This window comes from Ptiloglossa arizonensis, chromosome 9 (genome assembly GCF_051014685.1).
Source record: "Ptiloglossa arizonensis isolate GNS036 chromosome 9, iyPtiAriz1_principal, whole genome shotgun sequence".
Lineage (NCBI taxonomy): Eukaryota > Metazoa > Arthropoda > Insecta > Hymenoptera > Colletidae > Ptiloglossa > Ptiloglossa arizonensis.
Genome location: NC_135056.1, coordinates 12,582,149 through 12,607,935, shown reverse-complemented (window position 1 = coordinate 12,607,935; position 25,787 = coordinate 12,582,149). Strand labels below are relative to the sequence as shown.

Genomic DNA, 25,787 nt, shown 5'->3' with positions numbered 1-25,787 from the left:
TGCTAAATAATACATGTAAAATACATGTATGTGCATATAAATTTTATCTGCTATATATGCATTACATGAACACCATAGTTTTTTCTCACAATTACTTAATACATGCATTGAAAAGTGTAAGCGTTAAAGTTATAATGTAAATAAATAAAATGTATTCAATATCTCTACAGATTCTTCAAATAAGGTCTATACATGTAATCATCAAAATTAAGATTCTTATCTGTTTCAAAATTTATTTTGATCTCTATGTTTTTTATTTTTAATATAATTTTAAGTAAACTTAAACAAACCACAACTTATATGCCTAAGTTTTAATGTACATTGTAGTTTGGTTCTGCAAAAGTAGTATAAAAATGTTTTATACCACATACAGCCATATACCTGCCATACAGCAGTATACATATGTATTTGCCAAGTTCCTTATTAATAACTTTTATATACATATTTGTCAAATTTTCAGTACAATATTTCATTATATTTATTATCATAAAAATATTGGTTCAAGGTTAAGTTGGAGAGTGTAAACACACCTTTAACTAATTCTATAAAATTGTATTTGCATCTTTTTCCAATTAACCAAGCTATCATTAAATGAGTTTATTTGCATTCTAATTATACTGTGTAGCATAAAAAATATATCAAACAACAACTTTACGTTGTATAATATACAATGTTGTATTGTATAGTGCTTTCATTCACTAGAGCAATTAATTACAATTACTTGTTGCATATACGCATCTACATATGTATTGAACGATCGTTTTTTAAATCGTTTTGCCGTCTCGTCGCAATCCCGTCCTGATTTTAGAACTCAGTGACATTTTGCCAAAAAATTAACTTTCTTATATCAATATCTACTAAACATATACTACTTTCTAAATGTCCATCCATTTCAGAAATGTAAGTATTAAGAACATTTAATAAAAATTGTAATGAAAACGAACACTTAAAGTCGGATATTTTAAGAATGGTGTTTTTGATGCAATAAATCTACTTTCTTCAAGGTCTGTTTTAAAGACCTCGTTTAATATTTTTATAATTTTATGCCGATATCAACTATAATTCAATAGCTACACAAAAATATCATGGAATTTCTCGATCCGGAACACTGTGCATCTCTTAGCTCAGAAAACGATCTAAGAAAGTTGAGAAACTCTGTCGTGTTATATTGATATCGCGTGAATACATGTTCTACGTTTGATTAGTGCAATTGACAAATAGCAAATGCAGGCATCACATTTTTTATTTAACACAAGTGAAAAAACACATTGTGTCCAAGTTACAGTTATAAAATAACCAGTTTAATAAAGACGTATTTTCACAAAGAACTTATACTTAATTGATCAAATAACGATGGATTACAGTAAATGGAATGATATTGAGGTAAGAATCTCAATTTTAGTCCAGTGTGTATACACAATATTTTAAAGTAATAGTTAAAATGCCCAAAATACTTTTTGTTTGTATTTTTAAAAGAACAATGTGAGCATAAAATTTTGTACTGATTGTTTTAATTCTAATATAAACTTTTTTGCGTATACATTTATTGATAATAAATTATAAAAAAGAAATGTTTTATTTTAATATTAGATTGTTAGACTTATATAAATTTTAATTTTTACTATACAATACAACTACTATGCCATCTGTATGATCATTTTTATCTATTTGTGTCTGTTTATAGTTTATAATCAACCCAATGTATTTATACATTTATAGCTGTACATTTGAATGTTTTTAATGGATAATGAATATAATGATAAAATTTGTGATTATTAGATCTCAGACAATGAAGATGACACTTATCCAAATATTGGTACATCATCATTATTTAAATGACATCATTAAGGAAGAATTGAAAGAATGGAAGAAAGAAAACGAGAACAAGAGGAACATGAAAGAAAAAAATCACAGTGTGTTGACCACAATTTTCATTGACAAACAGTGTTACATCTATTAACCATAAATATTAAAGCATATTAATCTTTTGTATTGGAATTACATTTTATTATTATAAATTTAAAAATTTGATACTAACTTTTAGAACACTACAAAAATTGAAAGGCACAAAACAATTTGTAAATTATGTATATAAAAATTCATGATTTATTTATACATACATTCTTTAGTATCATGTAAATAATCGAATGTAAAATTCATAATTTTATTGCTTATTTCTTATTATAATAATATTGTATTATTGTGTCACATTTTAAGACTGAATAATCTTATAAACTTAATTTATCATAAGAAGTGTAAATATAACAAATTGTTACTTAAACAAGACAGTTATATAGTGAATTATAATATATTTTATTTCAATGTATTACATTTATCTAATATAAGCATTTGTAAGTATTGCTATTTATATAAATAAATTAAATAATATATGTATTTTGTATGTGCACAACTAAAACTGTACATCACATATAAAAATATATTTCATCTGATGACAAGATTTAGGGATGGCTTCGAAAAAAATATATATTGTAAATGCATTTATATTTATTGTGTTGTAATATAAATAAAAATGAATCTGTCTAAATATTACAAAAAATAAAATTGCTATGGTTCAGTGTAGAAAACATCTACAAATAAAGTTATGTAGTATATGTAGTAATATATTGATTATTAATATTATCCAAAGGGAATCCCTGAAAACAAATGAAAATTATGAAACAAGTAAAAGATTACATTGTTTAATTCATTCGTAAGCGTTGTTTATCGTTGTAAAGTTCAAAATCAAAATTAAAAGAGAAAAAAACAAACAACGATAGAAGAGCGACAAATTGTAGGACAAAATGTTAAAAGTGAAAAAGTTATCGTAAAATTGCGAAAATTATTAACAAAAGTATCAGCAGTTTAACGCGTTCGATGAACTGAGAATAGTATGAAAAATTAAAGATAATTTTTAATTAAGAATATTAGTGTACTTAAAGTTACTTATGAAGTAAAAACGTATTTAGGAAAAAATGTAATTTCGGAAACAGTAAGAAGAATAATAAAAAAATATAATTTCATGATCGTACGACTCGGAATAAACCTCTTGTAAACAAAAGAAGTAGGAAAAAAAGACTAGATTTTGCAAGACATTATTTAAACAAAGATTTTTATTTTTGGAAAGAAACAATTTTTACGTATACAAGTAAATTTAATATCCTTCATTTAAATAGAAAAGTTGTAATGTGACGTCGATCAAACAAAGAGTTTAAAATAACAAATTTAGACAGTATCGTGAAACATAAAGGACAATCAGTAATGATCTGGGGCTACATGCTGCTGCTGAAGTATATAAATTAAAATACATTAAAGGTAATGCGAACAAGTACGATTATATAAATATTTAAAAAAAGGAGTTTAAGGTTCATGATTATATAATACGTATATTGAAAAATACATTCAAATGTATTCAATTTCTTCATAGATTTTTGAAATAAGATATATGTTTATATATATAATAATCAAAATTGTAATTCATACTTGTTATACAATTTATCATTTTCATATTTTTTATTTTTAATATAATTTTAAATAAACTTAAATAAACACTTAACAATTTATACACCTAACTCTCGATTGTGATCGTACCGAGTTTCACTTTTTCATAAAAGTAATGTATAAATAGAAATTCTATAAATTGATTAACATTTGTGTATAACAAAATTAGACATTATTCATTTACATTTTAAACGTACTTTTCCTTTTAAATTATCACATCCGAGTATAATTTAAAAGAATAGAATATGAATAATGTCATATTCAACGACATCCACGGCATGCATCATAACACGCCAGTCGCTAAACAAACATAAGAATATTATATAATTTTTTGACAAGATAAATAATACTGTACAAATTGTGTAGCTACAAATTTTTCTATTATTTCTAAATCGAAATTACAGTATGTAAAACAAAAATTTGTAATATTTTTTTGGTCGAAAGTTAGGTACATATATCACATATATGTACATTTTCTTTATTCACGTAATTTTTAATATTTTATTATTTTATCGTTTTGTAGTGGATTTTGTATATTTGTTTTACCCGCTCATCGTTAAACGAGAAGTCGATTTGTGATATAGCGAGAAATCGATCTTTAACCGGAAACTATAAGTAATCGTATATCGAACTCGTGAACCGTCCTTCCTTTTCCGGTACGACGTGCCACGGGTGTTTGGGTAATATTTTTCGTCTTTCATTCTTGTCATAATACGTTAGTTTCATCGCCTGCGAAAAAACAAGCTGGTTTTCATTGGACAGGGTAAAACAATTTCTTTTACTAGAAGTCATATTTTTGTTGTATTTAAAATACCTATTATTCTAATCTTTCAATTCAACTGATTTGCTTTTTATCTACCCAATTTGATGGAAAACGTCAGCTATTAGACATTATGTTGCTTCATAAAAATGCTTTTACACTCTGCATGGTGACACCATTAACGTTTGTATAATTATATACTATACATTTTCAACTTATCATATAAATATGTGTGATTAAATTGTGATAAATGAGATTAAGTCTCTGAGCTCAACTACTATGCTGCGCATTTACGGTTTTTATAAACATAGGTTACGTATTGACTTTCAAGTCTTTAATTTTCATGTTCAAAAAAAAAAAAGGAATCTTGTTAGGTTAATATCGGAATAAATTATATTGAATAATCAAACTGTCACGTATATTTTAATCCGTATTTCAATTAAATTAGGCATAAAATGTTATTGAAATTATGAAATTTCCAACATCGTTTCTTGATCTGTTCGATCGCCGTAATTGCGCACATACAGAACAATCGAAAAACCGTCGCCAGGCATTCTGGGTAAAATTCTGTGAGTAATCAAAATGGCCGTCTTATACGATTTCCGTTTTACAACTACATTTTAACGTTATTCTTTAAAATGTTCTTGTTTGTTAAGTTTGTCTATGAAGTTAAAAGCCGTAAACATATATTTGCTAACGAAATGTATTTTTTCAGATATTTTGTATTATTGTGCACAAAAGATTTAATTTATAGAATTTGCAGGGCGTTTAGTTTAGTAAGGGGTGTAGATGAAAGGAGGGGAGGGAAGAGTGCGCGCGCGCGTTGCATGATGGGACTATGGACGAGAGGACGGTCGGGGAGGGCGAAAGAACGAGTCGAGTTCACAAAATGGCGGCCAAGCTCAGGCCCGTGACCATATAGTACGTGAAAATTCGATAATTTTGCACGATGTCGCGACTCTATACATCAATGGTCGTTTAACATTGCAAATACGTGTATACGCGGTAGTTTAATTATTAAATTAACGTGAACTTGTGCGTGGTGCGTGTAATATCGAGATATCGGTGCGACGCGCAGACGGGACGATGCAGGTGAGTGGTCGGGTTCGAAAATTGTTTAATTTTTAGCTTTTCTCGGATATTTTTAGCAATAATTGGTTGTTTACATTGTCAATATGAGCGTCAATGTTTTGTTAAATATCATTTTACGCGATATGGCCGCGGTGTTGTTTGGAGTAGGGAAAATCACGTTGTCACATGCGTTTCAGTGAACTGCGAGTAGGAAAATTCTCGTAAAAATGGAAAAAATTATTGTAATTTTATTTAAAAGGTTTCTGCGTGTAGGGCGGAGCCCTATTGGTCTTCGGAGCTCAGAGACTTGCCTCTGCTAAATCACAATTTTTCATAACTTTACATAGTTTCCAGCCTCTTAATAACCTACAAGTTTGTTTACATTCGTTCAATATGACATTTATCACTTAAAATATTGTTGTTCCACCCTAATTTTCGTTAAAAATGATTCCTTGCATTCTCCTTCACCTTGAACCTATGTTTAATCACAAATTTTAAATGGACCCATTTTTGCAAATTAAGCCCAAAGATTGTGATGCATATTCTCCTTATTATGGTAAAGACTGTGTAACACAATCTCCTGTAAAAGCTACAACAATTAAATGCTCTTCATTTAGAAGATGTTAGACATACTCAAATCTTTTTCTTTTAAAAGGAAGTAGAAATTTCTGTAATATTTCAATAATTTTTATATTGTAGGTAAAGTTTGATTTTTCAATTATTCCCTATAGTCTTCATCAAATTTAGATTTGAATGTGGTTTGATACATAGTGCATTCTTTTTGTGTTTGTGAATAATAGAAGGATTATACATTTATAATTTTCAATATAATTTTTAATAGAATTCTGTGAAAGCAAGTTATAAAATTAAAAAGGAAAATGATTCGTAACAAAGAGTAAAAATATTTGTAGTAAAATCTCTGTTCGAACATACACATTGATACACAAAATAATGTTGAAAAAATTCTATTATGTTTCCATTTTTAAAGATGTGTTTTGCAGTTACATAATCTTCAGTATCACAAGATAAAATATTCTTATCGATCGTTAATGGTAACAAAAGTAAGATACTTTGAAAATGAGAAATGATTATTTAATTGTATAAGTTTATTCACAGAATTGTTGTTAGAGTGATGAACACAAAAATATGAAGTTTCATATAATGCGTAATAGTTTCTTTAAAATCTCTCACTTTATAAATTACAAAAAATAAAATTATTTCAAACATATTGTGTATAGTAATATGTATTGTTATTATACTTATAAGAAGTTTCATTGTTATGTGTTTCATAATTATTGATACATGTAGCAAAGCATAATGACTATATGAGGTAACTATTTTTGTTATTTTTTTTTCTTATTACTGTGTAGTAATAATGAATACTGAAATTTAAAATTATTACGTTACTATAATAATGACTTTTTACAAGTGAAAGATAAAGTTTTGGAACTTACATTGAAGAAAAAGTAGTTTTTTAACTGTTAAGAATTTTATTTCCATTATATGATACACGTGTTATAGCAGTTTCAGTTAGAAATAATGGTGTTTCTCATATGTAACAAAGTCTTTATTTTCAGACAATATTATGCTTCACACAACATATGAATATTGTATTTTCTATTGCATACAATTGGAGTTTATCTTTTTGAATCTTTTGATAACAAAGATATGTATGTCTAAGAGCACACAAAGTATTATTCATATATTAAATATTTTGATCATAGCTAAAAGGAAGTTATTGTAGATAAGTTCTTTCACATGAATTAATATCTTGTAGTTGTACATTATGAAAAAACTGAATGTAAATTAAGTTCAGCCAAGTGTTGCTCAGATTGTACTTGCTGAATTGTTCAATAAATGTATAAAGTATTTAAATGTGAATTATATTATTCTTATAAGATACCACCCACTATACCTTACGCTGGTTATTTACAGGAAACTGCTCTTTCTCTTTCTATATATACATATATATACACATGATATTCCTTAAACTAATAAGTTACAGGAAATTCTGCAGTACCCAACAAATGTTTTAAAGAATGAGTTTTACTTTTAACCAAATTGGTTAAAACATTTTGCAGACGAAATAAAATTTTAGTTTCTGCAATGATAAAATTCTCATGTGTTACCAATATCTATTTTTGAATTCTGTATATCAAACTATTCAATTCATATTGATATAGATATTTAAAAATATTTATGTTGCTTTTTAAATACAAATATGAATTTGATGAATTTATATAAATATTTAATATAATTTTGAATGCTTCAGTAAATTGTATCTATGAGAAGGTGCATTAAGAAGCTTAGAAATTAAATGCTGCTTGATTACAAAATGGTGGACAAGAATTATAAAATGGAGGAGAGATCTTCATGTTGATAGCTAGAACTACCATTTTGGTTACAACTTATATTTTGAACATTGAAAGTACATCAAACAATGAAAAATGTATCATTATTATCATATTCATAATATGAATAAAATATAGTAGAAAATTATTATTCTTGAAAATAAAAATAATACAACTCAAACAAGCCTCTATGTAAGCATTAATGAAGAAGAACTATTCCAAACAACACACTGCGACTTAAATAATCCTGAAAATTAAACGATGTTAGATTAGTTTGATTGAATTACAGAAAACATTAGAGTCTGAGTCTGGTAAGGAATCTGGATCTGATTCTGAAAATGAAAGTAAGAGTGATAGCTCTTCTTCAGGGAGCAATACAGGATCTGGTTCAGGATCCGAAAGGTGGGTATTGAAACTTTTATTGAATCCCTTTAACTTCAGAAAGTCTAATACATGATGATGATTTCTGGTGCTTATATATTTCTGTATATTATGTTGCATAGCTCTAATATGATAAATAAAAAATTATGTGTTCATATAATTGTTGTTTATTTTTGTTTTGTACTTATTTCTTTATAGGACATTACATAATTTCTGCTAGTATACCAGAGCTAATAATAGTAATCAACAGATGATCATTTATGGTAGTATATATAATATTCCTTTATATAATGTATTTGACTTTCTGATACATAAGGGATTTTTTAAGATTGGTACCACTTGACTTTGTGTATTGCTATAGCTTTATATAGCATTAACATTGCTTTGACAATCATGCTAATTTAATGTATTCCTTGAAGTTTTTGTAAGCACAATTTTCAAATTTCTGTTATTCATGCGATAGTATCTGTTTCCTTGTATTCTAAAACAATTTAAGCACTAGGTAAGCTAGTATTCTGCTTTTACTCATTTTACTTATAATGAATCTGTCCCAATCAATATGGATAGCATATGTGAATTTAGATTATACAAAGACACAAGACAATGTTAGTTTCACATAAAACTTCGAAATGCATACAAAGGTACTTTTTAAAGAATAAAAATACTTAAATGATATATTGTGTATAATATTAACATTATTCAAAATTAACATTTAAGAATGTTTGTTATACAATTTGTTAGTATGTATAGAGTAAAGTTGATACTGTAAATGTATAAAATTGATTGAGATAAGATTGAATTATTATACACATTTCTTTTATGCCAGACCATTTTATAATGAAAGGAATAAAATTATGTACTCTAATATATATATATAAAGTTCCATAGGATTTACATGGTTCACATATTCATAATGAATAAAATATCAATTGTTATGGTTACTTTATATGTTATATTTAATAGTGGACAATATATTATTAGTTTCAATCAGTCATATACTTAAAATTCTAAATACTTGATACTTACGATATAACTTATGAAACATATTTGAAAATACACCATACACTGTATTAACAAGATTAGTGAAATAAAACGTTGCCTGGCTGCTAATGCAGTGACTCTAGCTCCTCAAGTGGTTCCGGGTCTGGATCAGGTTCTGATTCTGATAAATCAGAGAAGTCGGATGCACCTGCACAAAGTGATAGCTTCCAGAGCAAAAGTTCAAATCACAGCACAGAAACAAAAGTTAGGCTTAAAAATGAGTCTAGTCGTGAATGGGATGAGAATCCTGATATATATGGCATCAGGAGATCTGGGCGTTCTAGGAAAGAGCCTGAAAGGCTTGCAACACAGCGTGAAAGCGATAGCGATAGTCGCAAGAAATTTAAAAAAAAAAGGTAAGTAACTAAGGAAACTTAATCAAGTAATTATCAAAAATTCAATTTATAAACTCCGTAATCCTATAAATTATTCCTTGTAGACTGAATAGACATTACACAGAACAGACATTGGGTCTTTAAATGTATTTTATGCTTTATACATAATAAATTGCATATAGGATTTGCACTTATAATACAAAATGATATAGTGACTTCTAGGTTTATTATATACACATAAAAAATAATTATAAGAAATGAAGATGTTTTCTGTACTTTCAATATACTAAAATACTTTCCCAAGTATGATACAAAGAGAATAATTAAAGCAATGATAATAAAGATGTTTATTATGAATTTTGTTAATTATAACTTGTAAGAAAGTAAAATCATATAATACTGATGCTTGAACTTCTGTATTTTAGATTACACATAATTTAATGTTATTTAGTAAGTTTGTATCCTGTAACTTCAATAGCATTAATATTCCTAAGCTTCTGTGTATAGTTGTGTATGTAGCACTCTATATTGTACATGATATGTATTAATGTGCTTTTATACCTTGTGTCAGTTTTATTTACCGTATGCATTATTGCCACTTTTGAATTTGTGTTTATGCAATTTAGTGTTTAAGATCATTTTTTATTCAATTGCAATATTATTTGTTTTCTTACCTAGTTTAATAATGAATGTATAATCATATTTTAAGTGAAACCTTACATTGTATTATATAACATATCTCAAATGTGTTTCATTCTATTATTTGTTATATTTTTTTAATTTGCATTTTATGTCACTTTCATGTTGTGTTATTAAAATATATCTGTGGAAAAATATATAATGAATATGAAATCTTCTACTTGGACTTGTGTTAAGTTATGTGCATGTGAATAATTGAATATAGAAACTTTACTTTATTATTATAATATATAATGAACAAAGATTGCTATAACAGAAGAAATAATACTTTCCGTTTCTTATTTTAGTAATGCTTTTATAAATTATTTCTGTTATTTTCTAAGTGATTACTAGTATTTTACTAAAGTGTGTTTTTATATTGTGCATGTGATTTTTATAAATCGTATAATGATTTAGTTTATTTTTATTGTATAAATATAGGGAAAGATTTTTAATATCTATATCATTTGAACATTTGATCAAAATGTTGATCATATAACGAAATTGATATTTTATTTAATTACTCTTACAATGTATATAATTTATATTGATTACATATAACATTAATTTGCATTTTTTTACAGTTCGCATAATTCGTGGAACTCGGAAAGTTCAGATTCTGAATCTGACGAAATTGAAAGTAGAAGACCCCCACCTAGTAAATCGTTAAATAGACGCGCAGCCCAGAAAGCAAAGGAAAAAGCAAGAACAAGAAAGAAACGAATTTCAGAATCATCTGAAAATTCTTCTTTTGATAGTGATGATAATAGACGGTATTTAATTTTACCTATTTAGGTGTGATAAGTATGCTAAAAGACTGAATATGCTTTTCATAATAAACTATGATAATAATATTAATATAAGTACAGTAAAAACTTATTCATTACAGGCAAGTTACAAGAAGAACTGGTACTGCAGTTAGTTATAAAGAGGAGAGTGAAGAGAGAACAGACAGTGAAGATCTGGTGGAAGTTGATGAAGGTAGTACTGCAAATGCAGAACCTGATAATGCAGAAACAATTGAACGAATTTTGGGACAAAGATGTGGTAAAAAAGGAGGTTGGTCTTTATCAAGATTGCACATCAAATATTCATATGTATTTGTGTATTTGTTCAAGTATTATGTTATAATATATCTGACTTTAGTCACAGGAAATGTTACAACAATTTATGCTGTTGAAGAAAATGGAGATCCTAATCCAGATGATTTATCTAACGAGGAAACTGAAATGCAGTATTTAATAAAATGGAAAGGATGGTCTCATATACATAATACATGGGAGTCAGAGGAATCTTTAAAAGCACAAAAAGTAAAAGGACTAAAGAAATTAGATAATTTTATTAAGCGAGAACGAGAAATCAAACAGTGGAGAGATTATGCTGGACCTGAAGATATAGATTACTTCGAGTGTCAATTAGAACTTCAACAAGATCTTCTCAAAAGCTATAATAACGTTGAAAGAATCATTGCTGAATATAACAAGCCTGATTCAGATCATCCAGATTATTATTGTAAGTGGGAGAGTTTACCATACGCTGAGGCTACGTGGGAAGATGGAGCTTTAATTGTTAAAAAATGGCCACAAGAAATAAAAGAATTTCGCGATAGAGAAGATTCAAAGAGAACGCCCAGTAAACATTGCAAAGTTCTTAAATCAAGACCCAAATTTCATCAGGTAAAGGGGCAACCGGAGTATATGGGTAAAGGACGAGATTTGACCCTCAGAGATTACCAAATGGATGGACTAAATTGGATGATTCATTCTTGGTGTAAAGAAAATAGGTACATTATTGTTTTTAAGTAACTAGAACTTTGTATGGTATTGTAATTTATCAATGCAATATTTTACGCATCAGTTGTATATTGTAATGAATTTTATTTACTTACAGTGTTATTTTAGCAGATGAAATGGGTCTTGGTAAAACAATACAAACAATATGCTTCCTTTATTATTTATTCCATACGCACCAGCTTCATGGGCCATTTTTATTAGTAGTTCCTCTTTCAACAATGACTTCCTGGCAAAGAGAAATGTCACAGTGGGCACCAGATATGAATTTCGTCACGTATTTGGGTGATGTTACTTCTCGTAATGTTGTATGTATTTTATTTTTTTCCTAGATTCGATCTTTTTGTGAATGTTTATATTAATAAGTCAACAATTTAATGTACTATGTGTATTTTATATGTTTCTTATATTTTCTAACTGTGTTTCAGATTAGAGAGTATGAGTGGTGTTATAGTTCAAAGAGATTAAAGTTTAATGCCATACTCACGACTTATGAAATAGTACTTAAAGACAAAGCATTTCTGGGTGCTTTAAATTGGGCCGTGTTATTGGTAGATGAAGCGCATCGATTAAAGAATGATGATTCTCTTTTATACAAAGCACTTGCCGAGTTTCATACAAATCACCGCCTTCTAATAACTGGTACTCCATTACAAAACAGCTTAAAAGAATTATGGGCTCTACTACACTTCATAATGCCTGCTAAGTTAGTTAATTTCCATATAAGTTTTATGATATCTGATGATTAAATCAGTATTAATAAAAAATATAAAATTAAAAAATTCGATGTAATTTCGTTTAATTTATAGTTTTGTATATATGATAGGATTTTATTAATTTTTTCTTTTTATAGATTTAATTCATGGGAGGAGTTTGAGAAAGAGCACGATAATGCAGCTCAAAAAGGATATTCCAAGTTACATAAACAGTTAGAACCATTTATTTTACGACGTGTCAAAAAGGATGTAGAAAAATCTTTGCCTGCTAAAGTTGAACAAATTTTACGTGTCGAAATGACATCTTTACAAAAACAGTACTATAAATGGATCTTAACTAAAAATTATAATGCACTACGGAAAGGTGTTAAAGGATCTACTATGACCTTTCTAAATATTGTTATTGAATTAAAAAAGTGTTGCAACCATGCCTTTCTTACAAAACCAACTGAGAATGAAAGAAAGGAGAGTAATGAAGATTACTTGCAACAATTAATTCGCGGTTCCGGAAAATTAGTTCTTCTTGATAAATTATTGGTGAGATTACGTGAAACAGGTCATCGAGTATTAATATTTAGTCAAATGGTCAGAATGTTGGATATTCTTGGTGAATATTTGCAAAAGAGACATTTTCCATTCCAAAGATTAGATGGAAGTATAAAAGGAGAATTACGAAAACAAGCATTAGACCATTTTAATGCAGAAGGATCACAAGACTTTTGTTTTTTATTGTCAACAAGAGCAGGTGGTCTTGGTATTAATTTAGCTACTGCTGATACTGTCATTATTTTTGATTCAGACTGGAATCCACAAAATGATTTACAAGCTCAAGCAAGAGCACATCGTATTGGGCAAAAGAATCAGGTACTTTTTATTTAATGCATTTGTCGTGTTGGTCAACTAGTAATTATCAATGTTGATAACAGAAAAAGTTATGAAGAATCAAATACATTAGTAAATAATTGAATATTTGTATCGTATTATCTATTAAGAACTATTAAATAGACATTTCAATGAACATTATTAATACTTGAAAAACAAAAGTGAAGTTTGTCTTCACAATTTAAACAAAAAATTTATTAGATTGTTTTGTTGTAATATATACATGATACACTTTTGTTCGTATGGTAATTGTAGGCGATGGTACAGTACTTTCATGTTAAGAATAAGATAAATAACCATTTTTTTTTTTTAAATTGGAGAACTGACATTCTTGTATACTTTATAATATTGAACATTATCATGGCATGTATGATCGAGATGTTCAACAAAAGTTTGAAGGCCAATTTCTTATATCATTTTATAATTTTTTCTGAGAGATCAATGTATCATTTTCTTTTAATACTTTTACTATACTAATTTTTTAACTAAATTAATAGTTGTGCATCAATTATTTATGAACAATACATGTCTATTTCCAAATACAACTTTGTAGAGAGATATAATATTTATGGATGTGGTGTCTTCTTTTTTGTTTTTCCAATTCCACCAGCATAAAATAAATGCACAAAATTTAGTAGTAGACCATCTAAAATGTAATTGGTGGCGAACGCGTTAAGAAATTATTTGTTTTATATAGTTATTATTAAAATCTTAGTTTATTAAACAAATTATTAAATATATTGTGTACTTTTATGTTCCATGTAGGTAAATATTTATCGATTAGTGACAAAGAATTCTGTAGAAGAGGAAATAGTTGAAAGGGCAAAACAAAAAATGGTTCTTGATCACCTTGTTATTCAACGAATGGACACAACAGGTCGAACAGTATTAGATAAAAAAAATGCAGGGACCAATAATAATCCGTTTAACAAAGAAGATTTAAATGCTATTTTAAAATTTGGCGCTGAAGATTTATTTAAAGATGAAGAAGATGGAGATGAGGAACCAACTGTAATATTTTTAAAGGCTTTGAACTATTCTAAATGAAATCTGTGTAGAAATTTAAAGAGTACATGTTTATTATTTTTACACAATTAGTGCGATATTGATGAAATTCTGAGGAGAGCAGAAACGAGAGACGAAGGACCTTCAACTGTTGGAGATGAATTGTTATCTGCATTCAAAGTAGCTAGTTTTGCTGCATTTGAAGAAGAATCTGAACCAGTCAACCAACCAAATGACAATGACGATGAAAGTAAAGATTGGGTAAATTTTACTTATTTCTTTCATAAAAAGTACTGTGCGGTATTTTTTATAGTGTGAACAAATATTTGTTAATTGTATTCTGTACTATTGGGTGTGTTTTAGGCGGAAATTATCCCAGAAAATTTCAGAAAAAAAGTTGAAGAAGAAGAAAAGTCAAAAGAAATGGAAGATTTGTACTTACCACCAAGAAGTCGAAAGACACTTCAGCAGATTAATCAAAGTGGAGAAGGTAGGTTATATTGTATATATTTATTATGATATTAATCGTATGTTATGACGTAATTTAAACGTTTGCTTTAATATTCAGGAAGGGGTAGAAAAAGAAAAAAAGTATCTGGAGACGACAGTGAAGATGGCGAAGACTCTGGAAGTGAAGCTGAAGGTACTGATGATGAACGTCCGAAGAAACGAGGTAGACCGAGAGTTACACCACGAGAAAATATAAAAAGTTTTACTGATGCGGAAGTATGTTACTTTTGTATTAGATTATAATTCTTAATTTATATATGAAATATGTTAAAACAAATAAGAATTCTTTTAATATGTAGATACGAAGATTTGTTAAGAGCTATAAAAAATTTCCTGCACCATTAAAACGATTAGATGACATTGCGGCGGATGCTGAATTGCAAGAAAAACCAATGTCAGAATTACGATTCTTAGGAGAACAATTAAAAAGTAGATGCGAAGCTTGTCTGTCTGAATTCGAAAGTACTGCTAAAGAAAATAAAGGAGAAGAAGAGGGTAAAGGCCCTGGTCGTAAAAGGGGCCGAGGCCCTACATTTAAAATCGGCGGTGTTATGGTTAATGCTAAATCTTTCTCAGCAGCAGTAAAAGAACTTGGACCTTTAGAACAAGCTTTGCCACCAGATTCTGAACAACGATCTAATTGGCATCTCGATATTAAGTAAGTGCACTTTTTAAATTCTACATTTAAGTAGATGTATTTAAATATATTTGTAATTAATTTATTGTAACTGTTGTTAGATTAAAACCTGCAAACTTTGATTGTGACTGGAATTCTGAAGATGATTCCAGACTCCTGAGAGGTATATATCAACATGGTATGGGTTCATGGGAAGCAATTAAAATGGATAACACTTTAAAACTTGGTGATAAAATTCTCCCAAATGGCAGTAAGGTTCAATTAAAAAAAATAAATGCTCGAGCTGAATACCTCTTAAAAGTACTCAAGAAACAAATTGATACCAAACTAGGAGTGGTAAGGAAATATTATGTTACTTTATTTTTTCAATATTCCGTAACAAACTCCTGTATTCTATCCTAACAGGGTTATGTGTTTATCCCACAATCAGAATACCAATTTAAGGTAATTTCCCAATTCCCAGTCCTCTGTTCCTATTTTACATATTTTTATTGATCAGAGTTATGCCTTACTAAAAATACACGATATTTTTAATCATTTTAGACTAAAACGCGGAAACCAAGAAAACCAAAGGAAGTAAAAACTGCAATTACAAAAGAAATTATAGAAGAAAATGACAGTTCTGGTGAAGAAAGTAACAAAACAAAACTTAAAATTGATAAGGTAAGTTTAATATTTATTTACGAATTATTTAATTCAAAAGAATATTTGAAATTTTCATAATCATCTGATTTAAGCCACTTGTAAAGAAAGAAGAAGAAGTAGTTATAAAGAAGGAAACTAAAGAAGAAATTGAAGATGTACCCGAAGAGAGAAAAAAGGAGAAAAAAACTAAGAAAGAAAAGAAAGAAAATAAAAAGGCTAAAAAAACCAAACAAGCCGCAGGTCCGATGCATTTTACTGCCAATAATGAACCAAGAGCTCTAGATGTTCTTGGAGATCTAGATCCTTCTATATTTAATGAGGTTGCTATTAATTTTTTATATTATTACGTATTTTATATTCATTACATACATAAAGTAACTGTGCTTTTATTGTACCTTTAAATGTAGTGTAAAGAAAAAATGAGACCAGTAAAGAAAGCACTTAAAGCTTTGGATAGGCCTGACCAATCTTTAAGCGAAGCTGAACAAGTTGCTAATACAAGGCAATGTCTCGTGCAAATTGGAAATCAAATTAATACTTGCCTCGAAGAATACAGAGACCCCGAACAAATTAAAGAATGGAGAAGCAATTTATGGTATTTTGTTTCTAAGTTTACAGAGTTTGATGCAAAGAAACTCTACAAATTGTATAAACACGCAACAAAAAAGGGAGGTGAAAGTAACACTAGTGCCGCATCCAGTCCAGAAAAAAAGGAGGAATCAAGTAACACTAAGGTATTATGACCTAACTGATGTCATTATGATATCATTACGACATAGTACAAGGAAATTTTTTAAATAATTAATTTTACAGAAACATATTGATAAAATTTACGAGAAACATATCGATAAGCAACAAATAGAAACTAGTAAAGAAAGTAGGTTACAAAAACGTAGAGTCGAAGATATAGAAGAAAATTCTAATAGTAGTACACCAAGTAAGAAACATTTCTCAGCTTTATCTGCTGTAAGCAATATCAGCAATACATCTACAGTTACTATTGGTGCTATCACAATTACTCCTATTACATCGACTCCAAATTCTACGTCAAGTACTACCAATAGTGCGGATACACCGCGACACAAAGAAAAAGAATCAAAACACAAAGACGTGAAAAGGGACAGAGAACGCGATAGGGACAGAGACAGAGCACATACTGATAGGAGTATGGATAGAATGAGCGGAGGAAAAGATGAGAGGATCAGAAGAGACAGTGGTGGTTACAGTATAAGTGGACATTATAGTGGTAGTAGAGAAGATGATCATTGGTTATCCCGTGATGGAAGAGATATTAGGGACGGAAGGTACACTCTACATTGATGAGAAAATATGTTTTATAATGGAAGAATGTTTTATAATTTAATTATAACTGTTAATTTATTTATAGATTTGGAGATCACAAACGCGATCGTTTCGATTCTTACGGACGAATGTCCAGTGGATATCACCGAGATAGAGATAGGGAGCGTGATCGCAATATGCATATAAATGATAAAAGAAGGTAAGTTTATAGAGAAATAGAGTTTTTGAGAAAATAAATTTTCTAAAATTGATGTTCAATAATTATTCAGGTATCATCCATCAAGTTATGGATATGGTCCAGGAGGATACGGAGGTGGAGGTGGTGGTGGTTATCCTCCATCTGATATTGCATCAAGTCATTTCAGAGGTCGAGGTTATCCCGGAGATGGTTATCCTGGAGATGGTTATCCCGGAGATGGTTATCCTAGTGATTGGCGACCAAACAAAGATTACAGACGAGATTATGATCGAAGACCTCCTCCACCAAATGCTAATTCCTAGTGTTCCTTCCTTGTTACCGTTCTCGAATGTGTTGTCGAGCGGTTGTAATTCTGATGGAGCCTTCCGTTTTACCTGACTGAGCACTGTACATTATGCTCGCTTAAACGTGGCTATATGCTAAATTCTTTACACAGTTTATTCTGTGATTTAGTACCACTCGTGACTTGTACCTATGTATAAAATCTATTCCAATGCTTACTTAATATGCGATCAATTCTACCATGATTAAATGGTCTTTTTAAGACTTTTGAGGAGAGGTTGTGCAAAGATAACAAATTGATACATATTCTTAATGTATAATTAATACTTTTTTTTATATATATATCAGATTTCTTGCAAAACAGTGATATTGAATTTTTAAGTTTGTATTTGCTAATATATTTGTCGCACGTGAAGAATTACGTTCTTCTATTCGAATCCTTTTAATTACAGTGCAATTATAGCAAGATTTGTCTGATAATGAACAAAAATCAAATTAATGTGTTTTTAGTGTATAATACTACGTACATTGTTAAAACATAATTTAAAGTGGTACGCCTTCCTAAAACGCATGTAACATATTTTGCATTTTCGATACTGATCAACTACGTTTAATAGATGTTTAGCTTGTATACAGTTATTCACTATTTCAAACTATACTACGTTTCAACATATATCTTCAAATTTTTACGATTGATTTGTAGTTTAATAATTTACTTAACATTGATCTTACTGCACTACAATAGATATTAAATCATCAGCGTCTTACTTAATACAATGATGTCTGTAAAATTGTACAAATTAGTCCACATTATATAAATTTTCTATCAGCTGAAACTCCACAGAAATCTTACATCAAAAGAAATTGTAGTATAACATAACTTTTCGTGATTGTAAACAGTGTAAATGATCTTCACTGTTTTAACACACGTGTATTTATTATAAAATTAGGAACAAAACGACAAATATGATACTTGGTAACCGATGATCACATTCTCGAAAGGGAAAGAATAATACTAACTTTCTTCTCTTTTATAGAATTTATACTTTGGCAATTGAAAAGTAGATAAGAATTCTATTTTTGCGTTCATTCTTTTAAAGTACCATAGTTTTGTATCCTATTTGAAATGATGTGAGATATTGTAAATATTAGTGTAAGGCAATAGTTATATTCGATGTATATTTAACTATGGAGTTACTGAGATAGTATTCTGCTTTTTTGTAGAAAGAATAAACAAAAGACTAGCTCCCTCAGTTTTGCTTCAGTTAAGAATGATTGAATATAACTACAATATTATAATTAGAGAACGAGGAAATGAGTTTTTAATTCAACGATTAATATCTTTAAAAGAGTATTAGAATATTTCTCAATTAAGTCTTAAATTATGGTAAGGATTTGTAAAGTGCATAAGTTTTGCGAGAACTTTGTATTTTGTCGTTTATCTATTAGGATGCAACAAATATCGATTGCGCTATATTTCCGTAACAAACATTGCGAATTTTATATCCGTGAAAAAATGAAAGTGATAAGCTTTTTGTATTTACGCATTAATTTTTTTGAACCTAAAATCACATGAGCGTTACGATCTTTTCGTAATAGCATTATTTATTTTCTATGCAAAATTAATTCTTGTTAAATAATATGCCTTTATTAGGCTATAAAAGAAAAGAAAATTATTTTGTAGATTATTTTATTCGTACAAGCGTTAATCAATAGTAAAAGTTTTACAGTTTTAGCGTGCATTTCTGTAAATAATAATACGCATACATGATGATTAATCTGGCCAGAACAAAACGGAATTATACGGACTACATTAACGATACTTTGTGTCTTACGTACATGTAAAAAAGGTACATTGAAATCACACTATAATAGAAATCTGCTAGCTTAGGTTTTTAATTGCAAAGTGATATTCTAAACAGTGAGCTATTTATAATTTATTACTAGCCGAATACAGATCGTGAGTAATAAAGTAAAGTATGTTGTAAATATAAAATAAGAGGAAGAAATAAATGATGTAGTAAAATAATATAATATTGTATAATTAAAATGGAACAAATTTTATTACTTCTAAAGATACATTTAATTACTCGTTGAATAATTAAGCTAAACATAAGTTTTAAATCTTTTATGAAATTGCTCACTAGAATTGCTTTTCACTAAAGTTACCAACATATACGAAAAACGAAACAGTTTGAAAGATTCATAGATAATAACAAAATTATACAATTATTATTTAATACGTGTAGCAGTAATGTTTTGTCATTTATTTCAATTGCAATATATCGCTAATGATTTTTTGTAAAAATAAGTATTCTTTCAAATTATAAAATTTGATCGTAAAATATTTAATATTCTAATAATTAGTAGACAAAGTTTGAAAACTCAAAGTTTTGTAGTTGCACGTATATATGTTATGAATGATACACAGTATATGCAAATCTATAAAATGAATTTAAAATATAAACAATTCAAAGTAGGTACTTTCAACCCTACGAGTTATGTTTTTATTTATTGAAAATAACTTTTGCTTTTACAAATTTTCAATTAATTTGATATCAATAACTTGACAACACATTATTATAACAATATTCCCTTTCCAGTGACTCCAGCGTGATAGCACACTTAATTCAAAATTCCCACAAAGCGAATAGTAGAGAGCTTAGTACAATTAATGCTATGACTTATACTGTAGCGAAATGGTGATAGGGACGAAATAACGGGTGCCCTATAAATTCCATTTTATTAAGATTAGAATGTTGTAGTTTCAAAGATTTAATAAATCTTCAAACATTGTTTGATGTGCTCAGTATTGTAATTTTTAAGATTTGGTCACTTTTCTTAAAATTTATTCTTCTACACAAATATTCAAAATTTACTGTTACCAAATTCGAACTTTAAACGTTGAAAAAGTAAATTTCAAGTTAATCTAACTCAAGGCCTTGTTGCGAACAATACAGCACAACAGAACACCCGTTATTTCTTCCTCCATCACCGAATTTCCCCTACTATTCGCTTCATAAGATTTTTTCCGGTAATCCTGTTTGTGACGCGTCAGTATAAAGGCGCAATTGAGAAGGACAAACAAAGGAGTTGCCTTCGCGAATTTCAGTCCTAATACGCATAAAGGAAAAATCGTAATTTTATTTCTTTCTCTTCAATAAGGTACGTATTTAGCAAATACAAATCTAAAATCGTTTATCCAATTATATAAAAATATGAAAGAATATCAAGATGTCAGAATTCAACTACCGGTGAAATGACGTGACAATTATTGAAGCATAATATGTCTGAAATTCTATATATCTTGTATCAATAATTTATTCATTCATTTTGGAAATGATTGCTATTGTCAGTACTACTAAATCATTTATATACATATTATATTTACATAGTATAACGACAAACGATTTCCTGTATGACGTTCGCATAAAAGAATGTAAATTATACTACATAAAAAACCATGAATACATTATCAATATGTAATATAGTTATTTGTATTGTAAGGGTTAATTCTCACAGTATAATTTGTGCTTATATAAAATTATAAGACTTATAAAAAAGGATATCTATTTGATACTTAAAAAACCAAAATTGATTCTGAGAATTAAAAATTTAAAATTATGCACATTTTCTAGATACCGTTATTATGGCGGATGAGAGGTTAGATTTTGTGATATTTGGTGCTACTGGATTCACTGGAAAACATGCTGTGAAAGTAGCTGCGCAATTGGCTAAAGAAAATGAAATTAAATTTGGAGTTGCTGGTCGTCGCAAACAAGCTTTAGAAGCAGTTGTTAAAGAATTTGCTTCTGATATTGGTAAAATAAACTGTTTTATATACAATGAAATTTCTTTATGAATTAACATAATGCGTATGGGTCATAAGATATCTTGTAGATAGTGAACTGCACATTGAAGATGGCTTACAAGATACCTTACTTTTATGCCTTACTATGTATTTGTATTAACAACTTAATGAATTAAAAATAATTTGGTTCGTTTGATATGTTGTCAAGGTAACAGTGTCTTGTAGCAATCTATGACAAAATAATGTACTCATTGTAATGTTGAAAGAGAAGAAAAGAATTAGTACTATTATTCCATTGAGAAGAATCTGACTGTGTATTGTACTGTATAAAATATTTATTTATTTACTTATGTCCACAAATAGAAAGAAGTGATTAATATACACAAGTAAATCAACATTTGTAAAAAAAAGTACATTGTTATAAATAGAAGAAATAAAAACATCATATTAAAAAAAAAAATAATCAAATTATCTGCAATAAAATACATTCAATAGTTAAAACAAAACTATAAACATACTTCTCAGGTATTTTATCAGATTCTTTGAGAATTGTTATGGCACAAAGCAATAACATCGTGCATGTTGCACCATATGCAGGATTAACACCACTAACTTCAGAAATTATTACTTTATTCGGTGGATCTTTATGTTTAAGAGTGGGCTCAGCTACTTTTTTAGTCCAACCTTCTGCTTTAAATATAATAAAGAAATGAGTATTTTCCATTAATGCTGTATTAGGACCTTCATGGCTAACAGTTCTCCAAGAAAACAATGTAGGGTACTAAACAAAATCCAAAAGAATATTAATACCATATATAACAATGTAAAATATTTCATTATAAAGGAAATATAATATACCTTGAGTATATATTGCAATTGAAATAAATGACAAAACAGTACTGCTACACGTATTAAATAATAATTGTATAGTTTTGTTATTTGTATATTAATATTAGATTTATGGACATTTCTTGTGTCGAATCAATGTGTATGAATAAAAGTCAGTATAAGTGGGAGACAAAAAATGTAAATGGTTTCTGTAATTTTCTTCATCAATCGAAATGGAGAGCACTCTATACGCAATGTGTTAATAATGTTTATAACTGAAATGCAATATATAACTTTCTTTAGAAAACGTACCTATAATAATTGCTGATCTGAAAGACGAAGAATCATTGCAGAAAATGTCAGAGCAAGCTAAAGTACTTGTTAATTGCTGTGGTCCATATAGATTTTATGGAGAATCAGTTGTTAAAGCATGTATTGCAACTCGTACTCACCAAGTTGATGTTAGTGGTGAACCACAGGTTTGTGTTACAAACTTTATTTATAAGTGTATTAACTTCACATATTACTTGGTATTACATGCTTCTAAATTCATTGTTCTTTTTTTTATTTCAGTACATAGAAACCATACAATTAAAATACAACAAGGCAGCTGAAGATGCTGGTATTTACATTATAAGTGCTTGCGGATTTGACAGTTTACCATGTGATCTTGGCATTGTTTCCACACAGCAAAAATTTAATGGTGAAGTTAATTCCATTGAAACATACCTAAATTTGTGGGTAACTTCGAAAGTTAATGGTGCTCTTATACATTATGGTACTTATGAATCAGCAGTATATGGAGTAGCCAATTTTAACGAGCTACGTGAATTACGTAAGAAACTATATTCTGAAAAATTACCGCCATTTCACCCAAAGTTAACCAGAAGGTTAGAAATAATATTATGCATTTGAAGTATTGCATTTTTATATTGTATGCATTGTTTATTTTTCCTAATGTTAATAATACTTGTTTTAGAAGTCTGATTCATCAAACTAGTGCAGTAAATGGTTGGTCTACAATATTTCCAGGATCTGATCGTTCTGTAGCTTTACGCACTCAACGATATTTGTATGAAAAGTACAAACAAAGACCAGCACAAATTCAAACATATGTTACATTTAAGTAAGTTTTATATTTAAATTATTATTAAGCTTATCGAAGCTATGTTAATTCATTCACTAAGAACAGTCACTATAACAGACATTTGCCGAGGCTACTACTGCATATCAATAATTGAAAAAATATTAAAATAATTTGTATAGATAGAACAAATTGTAAAAGGCGAAAATATAACGGATCTAAACTCTGTAGTTAAGTGTTGACTCTCGGCTATTACGCAACGGTAGTGTTTTTCCTTTAGCCTTGTTATAGTGGAAAAGTATTTTTCTATATTAAGAGAGTTTAATAATTTTTGAATAACAGGTCTCTTTTTAATCTGTTGGCAACTATGATTCTTGGTTTAATCTTCGTGATACTGACCAAATTTGAAATTGGGCGTAATTTTTTACTCAAGGTATATTATATTTCCTTTATAATGAAATATTTTACATTGTTATATATGGTATAAATATTCTTTTGGATTTTGTTTAGTATCCTACATTGTTTTCTTGGGGAACTGTTAGCCATGAAGGTCCTAATGCAGCATTAATGGAAAATACTCATTTCTCTATTACATTTAAAGCAGAAGGTTGGACTGAAAAAGTAGCTGAGCCCACTGATAAACATAAAGATCCACCGAATAAATTAGTAATTTCTGAAATTAGTGGTGTTAATCCTGCATATGGTGCAACATGCACGATGTTATTGCTTTGTGCCATAACAATTCTCAAAGAATCTGATAAAATACCTGAGAAGTATGTTTATAGTTTTGTTTTAACTATTGAATGTATTTTATTGCAGATAATTTGATAAAAATTAATTCTTCTGTTTTATTACTTTAGTGGTGGCGTCCTGTCTCCTGGTGCTGCATTCGGTAAAACATCATTGATTGAAGAATTAAATAAAAAAGACATAAGATTCAAAATTCTTTCAGGTATTGAAACATAAAACATTTGACGCACTTGTATGTACGTACAACTCTGTTGAATGATGGTGAGGGTGAAAACATGAAATTTGGCATTTTCTTTTTTTTATAGCTGTATTGAATCTGAAACTAATATTTTTTACCTTTTAAGCGATATTAACTGTCAACATAAATATTTTTATCATAACATGTGTTCATTTAAAACTATTTGCAAAAAGGATATATTCTTAAATTTAAAAGAACAAATGGTAACAAAAGATATTATTTTATTCAGGTATAGAATATCCGTTCTATAAAACTACTATTTCAATTTTGTGATACAGTATTTCAAATTAGAAATATCTTCAATATATAATATACTATTAAATACTCATATATATATATATATATATATATATATATATATATATATATATATATATATATATTTATATATAAAAAAAAAAGAAAAAAAATGTGAAGGGTTTGATTCTAATATACTTTATACATATATTGTATTTAGTTCCTAGAACGTACATTTTATTCATATTTTACTTATTTGTAATGCATTATAATTTTATGACTCGATAAATTTAATTATAAAAAGTGTTTATTTTTCTCGAGACAATTGTTATTTATTAATGTATGTATTTTACAACAAATAATGTTGCAAAAAAGATATATATTCGTTGATAATTAAAAACAAATATATTTTGCTTATTTAACACGTACTACACAGGTTTTAATGTTATAACCTGTTAAAATTAAGTCTTTATATTGTTAATATGTTTGAATACATGTTGATCGTTTTTATTACTTTTGAAATAAAACTCTATTCTTTTCATCATAGGAAAACTTACATTTGTATTCAAGCCAACAACATTATACTACTATATTATCAAATAATTATATACTATAACTGTATACTATTTATACCTGTAACAGATGATTTTCTGTAATGAGTATACATTAAAAACAAACGCATTTTAAAATGATTGGTTAATTTAAACAAGTATGTCAAACTGATTTGATTTTACAAGACTAAAAATTATAAATATC

General features: G+C 28.3%; 2 protein-coding genes and 1 long non-coding RNA gene across 5 annotated transcripts; all 3 read left to right on the top strand.

Annotated features, from left to right (window-relative positions):
* Positions 1–586: 586 nt before the first annotated feature.
* On the top strand, positions 587–2,150 carry LOC143151343 (uncharacterized). 3 transcript variants are annotated; one of them, XR_012993294.1, is made up of 3 exons: positions 587–900; positions 1,286–1,383; positions 1,780–2,150. It is a non-coding gene; the product is annotated as an uncharacterized LOC143151343 (long non-coding RNA). The 3 variants fall into 3 exon arrangements; XR_012993293.1 differs by having other exon boundaries at positions 588–900; positions 1,071–1,383; positions 1,780–2,146; XR_012993292.1 differs by lacking the exon at positions 587–900 and having other exon boundaries at positions 907–1,383; positions 1,780–2,146.
* Positions 2,151–4,163: 2,013 nt separating this feature from the next.
* On the top strand, positions 4,164–19,622 carry Chd1 (chromodomain-helicase-DNA-binding protein 1). The gene is made up of 21 exons (XM_076319927.1): positions 4,164–5,350; positions 7,970–8,082; positions 9,177–9,458; positions 10,700–10,888; positions 11,005–11,174; positions 11,262–11,898; positions 12,006–12,213; positions 12,334–12,611; positions 12,759–13,485; positions 14,269–14,514; positions 14,602–14,769; positions 14,872–14,998; positions 15,077–15,234; positions 15,318–15,676; positions 15,757–15,991; positions 16,199–16,318; positions 16,393–16,620; positions 16,708–17,034; positions 17,114–17,604; positions 17,688–17,801; positions 17,872–19,622. Exons 1-21 carry the CDS (start codon positions 5,345–5,347, stop codon positions 18,101–18,103), a joined length of 5,415 nt encoding a protein of 1,804 aa, XP_076176042.1. The 5' UTR covers positions 4,164–5,344; the 3' UTR covers positions 18,104–19,622.
* A 1,474-nt stretch (positions 19,623–21,096) lies between these two features.
* Positions 21,097–25,170, top strand: LOC143151403 (saccharopine dehydrogenase-like oxidoreductase). The gene is made up of 8 exons (XM_076320503.1): positions 21,097–21,248; positions 21,722–21,904; positions 23,026–23,201; positions 23,296–23,612; positions 23,702–23,848; positions 24,149–24,239; positions 24,317–24,579; positions 24,667–25,170. The coding sequence occupies exons 2-8, from the start codon at positions 21,733–21,735 to the stop codon at positions 24,770–24,772; spliced, it is 1,272 nt and encodes a 423-aa protein (XP_076176618.1). The 5' UTR covers positions 21,097–21,248; positions 21,722–21,732; the 3' UTR covers positions 24,773–25,170.
* Positions 25,171–25,787: the final 617 nt, after the last annotated feature.